Source organism: Tetrao urogallus, assembly GCF_951394365.1.
Source record: "Tetrao urogallus genome assembly, chromosome: 6".
NCBI lineage: Eukaryota > Metazoa > Chordata > Aves > Galliformes > Phasianidae > Tetrao > Tetrao urogallus.
Window position 1 is genome coordinate 49,982,940 of NC_136819.1, and position 16,450 is coordinate 49,999,389.

General features: G+C 45.0%; 1 protein-coding gene across 1 annotated transcript in view; it reads left to right on the forward strand.

Moving 5' to 3' along the window:
- The window catches only part of RCOR1 (REST corepressor 1), a gene marked incomplete at both ends in the record, with an annotated part of 79,164 nt that overhangs the window by 46,378 nt on the left and 16,336 nt on the right, over positions 1-16,450 (forward strand). The window contains 2 exons of the mRNA XM_079537243.1: positions 11,586-11,638; positions 15,676-15,837. Of these exons, the coding sequence (XP_079393369.1) occupies positions 11,586-11,638; positions 15,676-15,837 (215 nt within the window). The remainder of the gene's footprint in view (positions 1-11,585; positions 11,639-15,675; positions 15,838-16,450) is intronic.

Here is a 16,450-nt window from a genome sequence, read left to right on the forward strand (position 1 = left end):
GCACCACTTCTGATCTTTCTGTCTGTGTATTCCTTCTCTAGAAATAACACTTTTGCTGTCCCAGTGACAGCAAAAAGGATTAATGGAAGAGCAGAATTGGGTTTGTGTTTATCCCTAATCCAAATTTCAAATTCTGCAGCAAACCTGGCAGCTGTGAAGCTTGGATGCAAATACAGTAACTGAAGAATACAACTCCATGAATCCAGAAATGAGATAACTGGTGTTTAATTTAAGATTCTACTTGAGTGTAGCTGTAGAAATAATGCAGTCATGGCCACTTCTACCAGCAGCTGCAGTTGCTGTGCTTAAGCAAACGCTCAGAAGATGAAGATGAAGGGATACAGTATTTCATGTGAGCTGAAGCAACTGGTAATGCTTGAAGTGGCAATATTACAAACAGCAAAAAAGATAGCAGGCTTCAAAGGCTGTGGGTGTCTCCCAGAAATGGCTGGGCTGCCTCAAACTTCGCTGCAGTTCTCCTTTGTTCGTCGACTGCTGTGCTCTAGTTGCTGTTGCAGTGCTGTGTGGAAATCTCAGAGCCCAGCTCTTTCATCATTCTTACCGCAGGTTGATGTTTCTGGATCCTGAATGCATATTTAAATGAGGATGAGGCTTTAACCCTTTCACAGTGGTTTGTATTAGAGCTGGAAAAGCAATCTAGTGTATTTGTGTCATTTAAGGTACAATGGATTTGTTGAGAAATATATGTAAGAATAAAAACAAAAACCAACACCTCCTCCAAAAAAAATTCCTTAAGGTAGAAACTGTGCTCATGAGTATCCAGGAGAAGGCTGCCTTGTCTAAGGTAGCTGAGTAATCCTGGAGGAATTTTTTGCTGCTGTGCTGGGAGGGTGGGCAGTCCCCAGTATCCTCATGTGCCTTGTTCTCTCCTGCCACCTGTTTGTTCCATATTCTCACTGCAGTGTGAAACAGGCCTCTGAACGTGCGGAGATGACCCAGTTTGGAGGTGCCAGCTGCCACTACTGTTGCTACTGCAGGGATTGAACCAGGGCTGGCACTAGGAAGAGGCGTTTTTATAAGAGAAGTTTAGAGGCAAGATGATGTGGATGTAATGGAGTGATGATGGCAGCGTTAAGAGTCACCCTGGCAGCAAGCCTTGATTAGAAATGCGTTTGGGAGCAGTCCTAGCCAGCCTGATAGGTGCTGTGCAAGTTGTAGGACCAGTACAAGGAGAACTGGCAGGCTGCGGCTACATCCTGCTGCTCTGGCACAGCCCTGGAACAGGCTGAGCGTGTCCCTGCCTTGCTGGCTTCAGCAGCAATGGCAGGCTCTGAGGGTTTCAGAGGGCTTAGGTCTCTTTTTCTGACCTCTTCTCTCTTACTGTAGCTTTCAGGTAAGAATAAGAAGGGTTAGCATGTGAGAGGTAGCTTTTATTCTTTTTCAATCCTAGAGCAGGTCAGCAAAAGCACCAATGGGTGCATATGAGTATGTGATGGGAGCCGTGTGCAGGAAGGAGGAGCTCTTGTATGTTTGTCTTTCATTGACAAATGCTTGAGGAAGTCGTGGCCATAAGTTGGCTGTGATGAGTTAGTACTGCTGAGTATGGCTTTTACAGAGGTGCTAGCTCAGAAGGCTGAGGGTGTGTGCCAGAGCTTCCCTCACAAGAATGTGTATGCTGTAGCATTATTTTTTCTAATTAAGAACTGCTCCTGCTGATTATTTTCCCATTTTTCCCCACTCTTTTTTTACTCCCTACATTCAAGTTTTTTTTTTCAGATCATGTGCTTCTCACACATACATGCAGTGGTAGAGGTAGCTATGAATTTTCTAGCACTGCAAGCATCAGAAACAATATAGAGTCATAGAATCACAAGGTTGGAAATGATCTATAAGATCATCTAGTCCAACCGTCTCCTCATCACCATTGCCACCACAAGCACTAAACCATATCACGCAGCACGTCATCCAGAGGCCTCTTGAACACTGCCAGAGACGGCGACTCTACCACCTCTCTGGGCAGCCATTCCAGTGCCTGACCACTCTGAGAGAAAAAGTTCTTCCTTATGTCTAACCTAAACCTCCTCTGATACAACTTGCGGCCATTACCCTGTGTCCTGCTCGTCCCTATGTATCAGTCCTAGGGAAGGACTGGGTTTCTAAATCAGATTAAAGGAGTTGACCACCTACCACTGATATTCCAGGATCTCCTAGTTAGTTACATTGATTTATTGCGGGTTTTTAGGATCAGCCTTCAAGAGAGGATGTTGTATGTAATGTGTGTCAGCATGTACTACGTGGATCTGTAGGCTGGCTTTAGATAAACTGACTTAATTTCATATACTTTTTTAGTACCCTAATACCTGTCAACATAATGTACTTTGATTTCCAGGCTACTTTGAAGTGTATGTTGTCCAAGATCGGGCTGTGTAAGCCTGCTGCCTTTCTGTAAGGACCTCTTGGATGGGATAAAAACACTTCTACAATTCATTGGTTTCAGACCTTTTGGAAATGGAGTTAAAAAAACAAACAAAAAAACCCAACAACAAATGAACAAGTATAGGATTGGATATCTTGAGTGTTTATGGTTCCTGAGTGCCAGCTTGTCTACAGTAGGGTAGTCTGAATGTTTGCCCAAATGCAATTTCTGATGTCCAATAGAGATGGTGTTTTTAATGTAAACCTGTTTTATTTCTCATGTTCTCCTGTTGTCTGGGAATAAGGTACCAGGAATTGTGTGAAGAACTACAGTTGTTTGTTGCTTTGGTTCATGGCCTGTTGTGTTCTGTGGTGAAGCAGCTGACCTGTTCCTGCAGCAAGCAGGAATAGAAATGTTCAATAGATTGATGGGGCAGACAGCCGGAGGTCAGAGGCCCAGCCACCCTTGGGATACGTTGCTACCTGTAAGTTATGCAGTACCCTGTGTGCTGAGTTTCTTGTCTCTGTTGTTCTGCTCCCTTGTAGCTTTCTTGCACCCAGGGGATAATGGGGCCTTTCAGGTAAGTCTGAGAAGTAATTTTTGATTCTCAGCATCCAGACATAATAGTGCTAAGAGTGTTGTTGTGGGAAGGTACTCACTTTCTCTGGAGGGGTCAGCCCCAAACATCTGAAAATGAGTTTTTAGCTATAAATCTAGGAGTACTTCTCAGCAATACTTCAGAAGCTACAACTGAAGAATTAGTTTTCATCCAACATCAAGCTGCTTTCACTTATTCCTTGTCCTTTTTGATCTTGTTCTACAACTTTTTGTCACTCAAGTGCAGAGCCCTTCTGGGTCACTGAGAACTGTCTCAGTGGTCTGCTCCAGACCATTCTTTCTCTTCCAGCTGGGCTTTGGAAAGAAGGGCACCAGCAGCAAAGAATAACTACAATTATAAGTGTTGCCTTTGTGACTAAACCCCTTGCCATCCAGGAGCAGAGGCTTCTCCTGTTCCAGCTGCAGTGGAGCTGGGGATGGGTGACCGCACAGTCCTGCTTCCAGCAGCTATGGGTAGCTCCTCAGCATGGCTCTGACTTTTCCTCTTGCTGTTTTGCCTGATATGTCCTATCCACCTAAGTGACATTCTTTAAGGAGATGGCTAAGGGACAAATTGTTCATTTCTTTTGCCTTTGTGTGCATTATAAAGGGGGTCAGCATGGCTTCTACTCTCTTGTGACGGGTTTTATTATCAGTAGCAATAATAATGAGCTGTAATTTAACCTGATGGCTCTTCTGCTCCCACACGCCCCTTCTGTGCGTGTGCCCTCATGCTTCACAAAAACCCTGCGCCATGCTGTCTAGGGAGCTTGGCTTTGATATAGTGTTTTTTTTATGCTCCTATGATAGAGCATGTAACTGTTTTGAGGCAAGAGCTCTCAAAATCTTGTTGAGTGTAGGAAATGGACCTTGTGGAAGGTTTTGTCCTCTTCAGAGGGCTTTGAATCTGGGTGTTTGTTGGTGGCTTCTGAGACTGGATGACAGCGGGCTGCTTGATCAGTCCTTCTAGTATTCTCTGCTGACCCAGAGTGAGTGCTCTGTGTGTTTGTTTTTGTTTTTATTTTTGTGTGTGAGGCTGTTTCTGTCATGAGTTACTTTGCTCGCTCATTCAGAAAATGATTTTCATGGTGTTTTGTTGTTTGATGTAATTCGAAACAGTAGTACAGCCATTTTGCAGTCTACAAACTTCAGTGTTTGCAGCATAACTGGAGAATGTTCCTAGGCATGAGACCAAGGGTGGACCTTACATGATACAGCTAGTAGTCTGAATCTGTGGCTTCCCATTCTGACTCTGTCATTACTATGTGACACTCTTTATTTTTTCCCGGAGTAATGAATCTGTGGCTTTTGGAAACGAGGCACTGGATCGGCTGTTATTTAGGAGAGCGAAAATGAGTAATTTACATAATAAAATCTTGATGAATGAGTCTTCTGACCCATGTTAATGTCTATTGCACTGAACCATCTGATGAAATGAGGATTAAAAAAATCTACTACCTATTGTCACAAGTGTATCGATAATGTTATTTGCATTGCAAGGGCATGCTCTTGCCTTGAAGTATATAATCTGAGACTGTATAGTCTTCCCTTAGAGTTACCTCAAGCCATGGTTTGATAGCAGAATAAATCTGGCTTTAGGGCTCTTCATACCGGATTGAGAGCATTGTATTGAATAATGCGGAGAACCATTCTGTAAACTTGCTTTGTTGTTCAGGAATGTGCCTCATTCAATTATCCTGTCTGTTGACTTCTTATCTGTGTCTTGGAAGGTCATACATGAGATGGAGTATTCCCTTCCTACTAGCAGGTACTGCATAGTAGTTTGTGTTCTTACACAGCTCCAAACCCAATGCTATGTGCTCTAGTTAATTACACTTAATTAAATCAAGTGCGTCTGTCTGATTTAGAACCAAATTTGCACTGCTGAATGAACAAACCTTGCTCAGATCCCACATGCTCATCATGGATTAGGTTTCCAAAGTGATTTGATTGTGGCTCTGCCTATTCTTTGCTGGGTCCCGAGGGTACTGTTTCGTCTTCAGTTCTTTCGGCTATCAGATATTCCTCATCCTTCCCTTCTACAGAAGGTGTGCTGCTCCTCGAGTACAGCAGTATTTGCTATCAGGACAATTTCTAGCTGAAATGTGTTGCGTGTGTGAGAAGAGTCCTCCACGTGCATCCTTATCATGACCTTTGAGGCAGAGCAGTAGCAGCATTACAGGGTGAGGGAGGTAAGTATATATAGCCGGCTGGCTTTCCTTCCTTCTGGTAGTCCTCATTAACACCTTCCTCCCCCCATCACACACAGTGCATCTGTACCAAAAGCAGTAGCTGAGCTTTTCTTGCCCTGATGTGATAGCATCAACTGAGGGGGCAACTTTAGGAACAAACTTGTGTTGGTGAAAGCTTTAAAAGAAACATGCATGCTAGCAAAAGGCCTTTCCTGGTAAACAGCTTGAAATAGTTCTGACAAGCTGCAAACAGTGTGCTGGATTTCAATACAACTGTGTCTGCAGTACAGCCTTCTTGTTGATGCAGCGGAGCTGAAAGGCAGGTGGGTCAGATGGTTAGCCATCACTGGAGCTTCAGCTTTGGGCTTTCCTCTGGCCATGCAAGGGGGGGGACTAAGAAGGGGAAAAAAGGTGGCTAATAGGTATGTTTCTTTGCTAGCATTCATGGCTTGCTGAAGTCAAATAAGGGAGAAAGCCTGCCCAGCTGGCAGTGTGTAAGATTGCCTCTTCTGACAGCAGCTACTCATGAGGGCATTTCAGTATCTTTTGACTAAAACTCAGGGTTTGTATGACTTCACTGCAGCTTGGGTTAGGGTGATAGAACAGCAGGAATGGGCTATTTTTCGCATGGATCATGTTTCCAGCCCTGTTCCTTGGGGATTCAGGCAGATGTCTGTGCTCCCAGGTGGGATGAAGTGGCTGGGGGGGAAGGTTGTGATGTACAAGTGAAATCTGAGCTATGGGAGGTAAGTACGTGGATGAGGAGCTACAAGATACGGTTTAGAGCTTGTGGTAGCAGTGGTAATGGGAGGACAGTTGGGCTAGATGATCTTGTAGGTCCTTTCCAACCTTGTGATTCTCTGATTCTAGGTGGGTGGGAGTGTGAGGCGTGCTGTGCAGTCCCTTGGCTCGGTACTGTTCCCCTGCTGCAGGGTATTCCATCTTGTTCCTGCTCAAGTAAGGTCTGTTTTTCTTTGCCCTGAGGTTGCAACAGTCTCTTGGCTCACAGGCCTTAACTCAGTTCTATCTACAGCACAATTCCTCTCACACCTTCAGTCACATGAAGTGTGTAAGCTGCCTTTGTGTCACGGTCACTGGTTCCTAGAACCAGTCTTGAGAGGAGGGAAGGGACAGCAACGTGTCTCTGTCCTGGCTCTCCTTTCCTCCTGCCTGTGATGCACATTGTCTTGCAAAAAGATGAAGCAGTTTTTCAGAGGCATACTAGCTTTTTAAAGTAGATGGGTTTTGTTTGCTTTTGTAAGTGATTCTGCCCAGGAAAGTGGTCAAGCCCATCTCTCTTTGATCTCTGCCTGCTCCCTGCTGCCTCCTGTTGCAGCTCACTTCAGTGAGGCTCTTGTCTGAATTCCTTGCTTTTTGTTCCTTCCTCCCTATGCTGTGGCCACCAGGTGGCAGGAGTGTTCCACCGAAGCCATGAGACGGCAATGCAGCTGCTGCTGTTACAGCCGAGGTAGAAACTGTGGTTAGTTGTTTGTGTGCTATCATAACTGTGTTTTGAAATTTGGGAAAATTTTGCATGTATATGTCTAACCCATGTTCCTTACTTCCCTTATATAACACTGATTTATTCTGGGGCTTGACTTTTTTCTGCTCTGAATGAAGAGGGAGAAGAAGGGGAGATGTACAGCCACATCCGAAATTCCTCACAGGTTCCAGAATTGATCAAACCCTGTGAAGCACGTTACCAAGGCTGTGAAGGCTGCTTTTTGTCCTTATTTCACCCTGTTCTGCCAGGGTATTGCATCACGTAATATGCAAAGTGTTCAGAGCTCCTGCAGTACCCCAGTAATAGGGGTGAACTGAGGTTGCAGCAACAGCTCTACCTCTGCATTCCTGTTGCGTTCTGTGGGCTTTAGCTCTCCTGCTTCTGCTGCAAACCCTGCTCGGGGTCAGTGAGTCCACCGAGCATGATGTGATGCTTGTGGGGTCTTTAAAAACCAAATAGGGTGTGGGGCACGAGGAGAGAGAGTTCTTCAAAAAGACCCACTTGGAGTGATTGCTTCATCTGATGAAATGGTGATGAGGGGAGTCATCGCTTTCAGGCATTTCTCTTCTTAGAGTTCTCCCACCCTGAAATTAATGCTCTTGTTTTACATCTCTGAATTCAGTGCTCGAGGATGCAGGACTGAAAATCAGCAATGCAGTTGTTTGCTCATGTCAGGGAGAAGCGTCCCCTTTCTTTTGCCTCTAGTGAAAAATTCTTGTAGGAAGGTGGTTAGCAGGAAAAAAGGCTGTGTGAGAATATGATCTAGAAATAATCACAGCATTCAGGGGGCTGAGGGCACCATTTCGGTCACATGCTCTTCTCTTTCTACATGACAGAGGGGAGGCATCTTTCTTTGCTTCCTTTCTCATTCCCTTACATCTCCCTTCCCTGTGTTAATGCTACTCTCAGGGTTTTTAGTTGTCTTATTTTTGGTCATCTCCCTTCTTGTGCTAGGAAGAGGGGATTTTTTTTAAGCATCTGAGCACTCTCTGCTGTGACGGTGTATGCAAAGCTCTGTGTTCGCATTGTGTCCACCTCTTGTGCTACTTCAGCCCTCCTGAGCATAGCTAGCTGTAGGAAGGAGCTCTCTAGGTTAGTGTTCACTGTGGGATGGGCAGGGGGGTTCTGCTGATCTCCACACTGCTAAAATGTGTACAGGAGACAGGATGTAGCCAAACTGGTAAAACAAACAAACAAAAAAACAAAAACAAAAACAACAACAAAAAAAAACAAAACCAGTTTATTGCTCTGTTCTCTGTCCTCCCCTCATCTGGTTTCTAGTAGCAACAAGAGCCTGCACAGGAATGGTGCGTTTCCTGTGTCACACATCTGTCTCTATCCAAATGTTGTCTTTGTGGCCTGGTCTGTGTATGAATTTCTTTTCAGAATTGAGAAATGAGTTGCATGGAAGGGAGAATGTTCTCATCTCCTTGGTTTGGGTAAAGTTATGCTGTTAGAAGAGCTTGTGGAGGCATAGCTGATGCTGGGGAGAATGGGACAAGACTGCACTTCTGCTCTCGCTCTTCTGGAAAGCAGCTAAGAGCCATGCTGGCACGCTGTCTCTTCTGGTGCAAGCAGGGCTCTGCTCCAGGCTCCTCTGGCACTGAGCTCTGATGTCTAAACAGATTGGTGGGTTACACGCTGAGCATGACTGAATGCCACTGAAATGCAGTGGAGCAGAATTTCACGTGCCTGCTGCCCTGGGCTTGCTGGAAGTGCATCAGGGAGGCAGAGATGGAAGAGAGCACTTATTTATCTAGCGTGGCATGTGAAGCATTGAGCTTGTGGCAATTCCAGGCTCTACTGGTATGAGAGACTAAAGGGATCCTGTGACTCAGTTGGTGCCATGGTCTTTCTTGCTCGCTTCGTATACAGGGAGATGGTAAAGAGGAGTAAGCGTAGGGATTGCTTAAGAGACTGTCAGACCTCTCAGATGGTGCAAGCATCAAAGCAAATGAGCCCATGATTAGCTGAGAAATGACAAGCAAAATGGGCTATATCAGCTCGTTGCCTGCCTGTGTACCAGAGTAAAGTACAATGGTATACTCCTTGTCTTATTTTTTCTTTGCCTGCAGATGCTTCTAGAAGGAGCTTTTCTGTGTGCTTGTGGTTGGTTAATGACCTTGTTGTCTTTCTCTCTTCCTCCCATGTAACGGTGAGGTGTAACGCAGCCCCCACCATGACAAGAAAAGCATCCTATCTCCTTTCAGTGTGTCAGATTGCTGATAGGCTATTTGGCCCTGTGGCATTCTGACTTCATTCGAGAAAAGTCCTATTGGTGTGGGGAATCCTTGTTAATGTCCTTGTGGGGCTAGGAGAGAAAAGACCACTGTGGTTTTGGGGAGTAGGAAGCATGGGGAGGAAGAAGGAAGTTTTTCATTGCTTATAATAATCTGGCATAAGCACGCTAATATGCTGAAGAGGAGAACGACCTCATCTCTTTTCTGCATATGTTAAAGGATGAGACGCTGAAGTCAAATCAGGAACTGTGGATCTTTCTACAGTGAAAATGAGCTGGTTAATGCAGCAGTGCTTAGCATTCAGGGGCTTAATTCAGCCTTGGACTTTAGAGAATTCAGCTCCTTTCCCTCCCCCTTCCTTCACCTCCCCCTCAGACAAAATATATAGCACTGCATGTGGAATACCTGTCCTAAGGAAGCCAACAGTACTTAGCTGAAGTACTGGGAAATGCCGCACTTAGGATTTCCTGGCAGCTTTTGCTTTTGGTATGGTTATGAAGTCTGGGAGCATGAGAAGTTGCGCATCTGCCCACATCCTGCTGATGTTCCCTTTGTTGCTCAGTGTGTGAGGAGGAGGCAGTTCCCTTTGCTGTCCCCTATGCAATCCTGCTGGATCCTGTTGTCCCCCAGGGTCTTGGTCTGCAAGCTTTTTCTTTCCCTAGTAAAGCTGGCTTCAGAGGTTCCTACCTTTCTGTAATTCACAGGATGTTCAATTAAGCAATGCAGCAATTTCAGTCGGCTTCTGTCACCTCCACAGTCTGTGCAACTGTTTTATGTTTGCATAATGCAAGAAGGGATAGTTATTGTCCCTTAGAAACAATTTGCTGACTTGGAAAGACAGATGTGTTTGTGCTGCAGGGGTGCAAATGAATGGCTGTGGCTACACCATTCCTCAAAGGGCTAATAAAACTTTGACTGAACCCCTCCAGAACATGATCCAACAGCAGTTCTGTCAGCCTTTGGGAGTGCCTGTTGTGCTCTGGTGAGTGGGGAGAGCGTGTGGGAGCTTGGGTGAGCTGGAGCTCGGTAGGGTGTCCTTGCTGACGTGCAGCTGCACCCTTGCTGACTGTGCCTGTATGTCATGCATGCTCTTCTCCTGCCAGAACATGCGGCCCCAACAGTGTTCTCAACAGACTTTCCTATGGCACTTAACCCTTTTTTGCAACACCTTTGTGTGAAAATTAGTTAATGCATCTTGTTGCCAAATGAAGGGCTGGTGTTGATATCAAGCGCTCTGTTGTCTAATAAGGTAGGGTGTCTACTTCAACTACCTAAGTTTTATTTGTTTATAATGATGATAGGCTGAGAAGAGACTGTGCCTTTTCTGATCTATCCTGTGTTTTGCCCCATAATTACTGAGCTCACTGCTTAGGTCTCTCAGTTGAAGAAAAGAATTGAGGAGTGCCCCAATGTGAAGAAATGACTTTAAGAAATGCCACAGACTCACTGTGAATTCTCACAAAGGCAAAAAAAAAAAAAGTGGGAGAAGCACATGTGAGAGCTGAAGTTAATCATGAGGCACAAACTGTGGGAATTGTGGCTTCCTCAGCTGCAGTGCTCACAGCCTCATTTCCTTCCTTGGGTGCTGCGCATGCTCTCCATGTCGTTATGGCAGTAGGGTGCTCAGCACAGGAATCTCACTGCATCCCTCCCTGAGTATCTGCAGAGAAACAAAGGAGGGGGGATTTTTGAGCTCGTTATTAAGTGACTCGCCTTAGAGTTCAAAATAAGTATGTGAGTGAATTCTGGCTGTGCATACCTATTTGAAGCCTTCCAGGGGACTTGCACATCAGGGATCTTACGGTCAACCACTGCTTCCAGCGTGCTTCCAACAGGGGCAGTGGGAGTCTCACGTTGTTTTTAAGGATGCCATCTTCTCAGTGTGTCAAATAATGACCAAGCACAAGGTTCAGAAGCACGGCACTGAGTGCTGACTTTGATCTTGTCCTCAAATGGGTGCAGTTGGATGTAAAGTAAGCTCAGTCACTCATACTAAAATAGACATTTGGGTTTTAGTCCCATCCATACAAAATATAACTCCTCAGGGCATCCTCATATTATAAAGGTTAAAAGCTCACAGGGGCCTAATAATTCATAGAAGTGGGGCTTGATCCAAGATGAGAATTGCTGAGGCATAGGACCTGACTAATTTGCCAAGATATCTGCAGTGATTGTGCAGCACCAGGATTCTGATAGTATTGGAAGGTATGGGTTGTGTTTAAGTGTTTTGTACTTAAGTGAACAGCTGCTTTGGGGTGGGGGAATTAAAGAAAAAAATGAGATGCTCATATCTCTTTGAAAAACTCATGTCTATACAGTCTGGTGAACAAGATCTGTATTAGAAACTCTTCAGCAAGTAAATGAGCAGACCATAGGAGAAAGGCTTGTGCTTTTAATGCAAAAATATTTGTGGTTTTGAAATACTGTATATGATGTTTCGTGTTACTGACTTGAGTATCATGTATCATTTAAGCGTGTTATGGATCTAGGTGTTTGTTTTTCTTTTGTTTCCTTCCTTTCTTGAATTGTGGGATTCAGTAGCTCCTCACCTGAGTTCTTTGTGGAGGATACAGTGACCATGATTGCAGTCACAGCTGCAGGACTGGGTTTTAGCCCGGGGAGAGGAGATGAGATCATTGTATGAAATGCCCTTATTTCTTCTCTTTGTTTTTCAGTGGATGAATATATTGCCATTGCTAAAGAGAAGCATGGATACAATATGGAACAGGTAATAAATCTTTGAATACTTACCCTACTTAAAAAGTTGTTTTCAGCAGATATTGAAACTTGTCTTAAAGTGGCTGCCTACGAGTGCCTCTTTCTTCCCCTTTGTACTGCTTGTGTTTTCTCTTCTGCTTCTCCCTAAACTGGCTGTTTGCAATGATGACCTGTCGTCTGGGAGTGTAAAGCTCACCCTGAATTTGGCATAAGAAGTCAAGATAAGAAAAACAAAACCAGCATCATAATTTCTAGCGGAGTTAGGCCATGGGCACTATGCTTCCTGTGATGACCACTCCTTGAACACTTTAGAAACCCCCAAACATCATGAAAAAGACTGGTTAGTGGGGATGGCTCATCTTTGGACAGCTGCCTGCTTGTGTTGCATTTTCTAATTGATCACTCCACGTCTGCTTCATGGATGTCTTGGCAGTTATTAATGAATGAGCTGTTGAACCACCACAAACCAATATCCAGGGCTTTTTACCCTAAAACTGTATTGCAAACTGTATTGCAGTTCACAGATAACAGCTCAGGTGTCTAGCTATCCCTAAGGCTAACCAGTGCCCTTAGCTTTGAGATTGAAATCCATTTTTGAGGGGGCAAACCTCTCCTTTCCTTGGTCTAAGACTGTGTACTGATGGTCTCTGTCACTAGCATCAGTTTTAACACTTGTCAAGGGAGGTGAGTTGTGACTGGGAAGTTTTTCTGAGCTCTTTTTGGAGTTTCCATATTCACTAATAATTTTCCGAAAAGGTAAGGCAGGGAATTGCATGATCTACTGTATGAGCAAATTGCATACTGTTTCTGCAAAGAGATTCTCAGAAAACTTGCAAATTCATGAAATTCAGGCTCAGGCCATTAGCATAGAAGCCAGTGATTTGGTCAGGCAGGGGTTCTATTTAAATGACTCTGCTGTCATCTTTGAGTCAGGCTTTCAGTGGTTGATAGTCATCCTCAAAAAGATTTCTTGTGGGATATGAGGATTGAGTTAGCCAGAAAAACTTTCAGCAAAATCAGGGATGATCAGAGTGTATATTTATAGTTTCTAAGACTAGAAAATTGCAATAAAAGGAAGAAAAAAGTACCAAAAGCCTGCGGACGTAAGTCCAGAAAAAATCCCTGATGGCTCATGTCGATTGAGCTGGGTATATCCTAGTACTGGAAATAGTGGGTAATATTTGCTAAGAGAGATTGCCTTAGGGTTTTGTGATTTCAGTGAAGAAGTATCCACCAAGTAGACTGATCCAGAAGATGGATGAAAATGAGGCTTGTGATTTTTAAACAAACTGAATTCTTCTGTTTTGGAAAACTTTATTTGGCTAACACAGATTTCTTTTCCTGTAAATGCTACAAATAGATATCTCCCACTCTTCAAGCATCTCTAGCTCATCTGTCTTCCCCTTGGCCCCTATCTTCTGAGTACAGTAGAGAAGTTAGGGGACTTCCAATCAGGACAGAGTAGTTGAGTTGTATGTATAAGTGCTCTTCCTAACTCTATTCTCATTCTTTCCCTAGCACTGGTGCTCTGGAGATGTGTCCCATGTCCTTTGGGATGTATATGTGCCCTGGATCTTTTAATATTTACTGGGCAGCCAAGCTAGGCACTTCTAGGAAATAGCTGGGAAGGATCTGTCTTCCATCTGCAAAGCACATTCTCACTTTGTATCAGAGGGACTAGCGTCAGGGCTTTCAAATCAGGATGATTTGTGTCACCAAGGGACACTTCCTCTTAAGCAGGTATCAGAGTCACTGTTGGCTGAGTACCTCTGGAAAAGCCCATACAGACTCTCTGGAAGCCAGTCAGAATGAGCTTTAGGATTTGGGCTTTGCTGGCTGGTGTATTCCTGCCCACACACATCTCCCCGGACAGCCATTCTCCTCGGGCCACCGTGCAGGTGTCTTGGCTAACGCTGTAACACAGATTCCCATTCCTCCATCTGTGTCCCCTGCCCAAAGCCTACCATTGCTGATGAAGACGTGTCGGCTTGTTGAAGTGAATGGTGAGCTGCCTGGCTGGTGTCCGGGGCACACACCCAGCTCTGCCCAGAGGCTCTCCCATCCAACTGGCTGCATCCATGCTGCGAGTGGCTCCTGTGCTGTTGTCCCTACTCTGCCCGTGGCCCAGCGCCATGCTGTAGGCTCCACTGCCAGCAGGTGACTGATGGGGGCTTGGGGCTATGCTGCTAGGGCTCCCCTCAACATTGCCAGCTGTGGGCAGGCAAAAGGCAGCCTTCATCATGGCAGCCTGTTTCAACTGGTGCTGGCAGGCTGTTGTGCTGAGCTCTGGGAGTACTGCAGTGGGTTGGCTGTGTGCTGTGCCTCTGCCAGCCTGGATCATGCGTCCTGGGACAAAGGAGGCTGGAAAAGCTGAGTGTGAGACTCCAGAGTGCTCTCCTCAGGGAGCATGGTGGTGGAGGGGTGTATACGAATATTGTTGGTGCTTAGGCTTATCATGTACATCTGACAATGCTATCATCTTTGCTGTGTTTTTTTTTTTTTTATTTTAATGCATGTGGCTTTTTTGCAGCAATAAGGAAAGTCTTTCTGTATTTCATTTGCTTTGTGTAAGCAGCTATCCCATTGGCCCTTACTAGTAATTAGCAGTATTTAACACCCAAATGGCTCATTCCATGTTTTTCCCTTGCTTTCTCTTATGGAAGTTTTGTATAGCACTAATGTGAAGTTGGTGAGAATGATGAGACAGAAAACTTGGTCCTTGATGCCTGCAGAGAAGCTTCTTTCGCTCCACACTTGCCAAAGTAGATGGATGTAACTGAGTTTGTGGCATCTGGGACACCTTGAGCAACTGTGTTGTGACCAAGACTTTCTCTTGTTCCAACTCTTGGCGAAAGGGGGCTTGTGAGTGGGGGATAGAAAAGTGCTCTGACAGCTCTGAAAGGCCAGCAGGGTCAGGGCAAAATCTCGGGTAAGATTAATGATTGTAGTCTTGCCCCTCTGCACAGTTTCAGTGAAGCAAGAATCCAAAAAGGAACTGCTTTTTGCATAGCAAAGCATAATGGGGAAGCCCCAAATTCAGAGTGATTTAGTAGCTCTGAGTGGAATGGATGAAACTACTAGGTGGGGATTACTGAGGCTGTGAAACCCAAACTGAGTTTGCATATGACAAGCAGGTTACTCTGGTGTTTTACTCAGCATGTTAGGGGTTGTTTTTTCTTTGCAGCCCTTGTGCAAGGCTGGTTTCCAGCTCTGCAGAGTCAGGCATTCCCAGAATGACTTACAGTGGTCAATGCTGTGCCAGATGCAGCCATGTGTCATAATGCATGTGAGCTGCGTGCCCTCAGGAGAGGGGTGGCTTGAGATGCACGTCTGGGGGATACAGGAGGGGCTGTTTGCAGGTGGTGAAGTAATGTTCATACTTGTCTGATTTTCAGTTCCACAGACTGCTGCAGCAAAGTGAGAGAGACATAGCCTACAGAAACAAATGAGCTGCCCCTAAATGAGATTATTTTCTCCTTTCAGATGGGGACACCTTAGCAGCAGGTCAGGGTTGCACACACTGTTTGCCCTGTGCTTTCCTGTGTTTTCATCCACCTTCTCACCTTTTCTTGCCCTGCCCCTCAAAAATAAGCCTCTAAACAACCAACGAGAACCTCTGCCACCAGAAGAACCTCCAACCTGCAGCCCTCCTGACTGTGTGGGAAATGGTGACAGTTCAGCAATGTCAAGAAGCTTCCTCAAGTTCAGTCTGGCTTTTAGGTGGCCTTCTCATGGCTTTGCTTAGCTTTTCTGTGCGTATAGTGATCAGTCTAGTTGGAATCACTTCAGTTTTTTTCTTCTCCTGTCTCTCAGCTGTTACTCCTTCCTAATTTTACTATCTCCATAATTTGATTAAATTTCAATTTGCTCAGTGTGTAACAATGTGGGTCAGATTCCAGGTTTCTTGCACACACACGTGTCTGACATAGCTGGGAACTGAAAATTATGGTTAACCTGGTGCCCGAAAAAAATCCTGTAGCTGTTCCTTTGCAATGATAATGCTACTTGTGATTGCAGTTGTCCCTGTGGTGTCCTTGTTATTTCTAGGCTCTTGGGATGCTGTTTTGGCACAAGCACAACATTGAGAAATCTTTGGCGGATCTGCCAAACTTCACTCCATTCCCAGATGAGTGGACAGTGGAAGACAAGGTCTTGTTTGAGCAGGCTTTCAGTTTCCATGGGAAAACCTTTCACAGGATCCAGCAGATGGTAAGTAGTGTCAGAAGGCTGAAAAAGCAGAACAGACAATTGGACAATCTTCAGTGCCGAGCTGCTGTGTAACACTTCTGAGAGAGAGGAGGCCGAAGGGAAGATTGGAGGAAAAGTAATATTGTGACTAAAAACAGCACTGCTTCTGGAGTCCATACGGAAGTGTTTTCCTGAAGTGCTTTGCCAGCTCAGTATAAATTCTGACTGTGCAATTTTTATTGGTTGGAAATTATGGTTTTCAGTCCCCTGTGTGCTGCAGTAGTGTTTGTCTCAGCTGGAGTTCAAGCATGGTCTGTACACACATGCCCACCCACACATGGAGTAAAGATTATCTCCGTGCAAAGTTGACTCCTTTCCTGCAGCTTGCTTTTTAGGAATTCATTTTGAGCGTGAAGTCTGTGCTTAATGTGATTTGGGACTGTCAGTGGATGTGTGGTGAAGGTTTGTATATCATGTCAGTCCTTTGCTTTCAATTTCTAACAATATTTTTAAAACTGTTATTGAAAGCTTCAAGGGTAGGCTTTTGCCTGAAAGGGAATTGCTGAGGTGTGCGTGGGTAAGGGGGCAGGGTGTCAAAAACCCAACTTCAAGCAAAAGGTGATGAGGCTGCCTT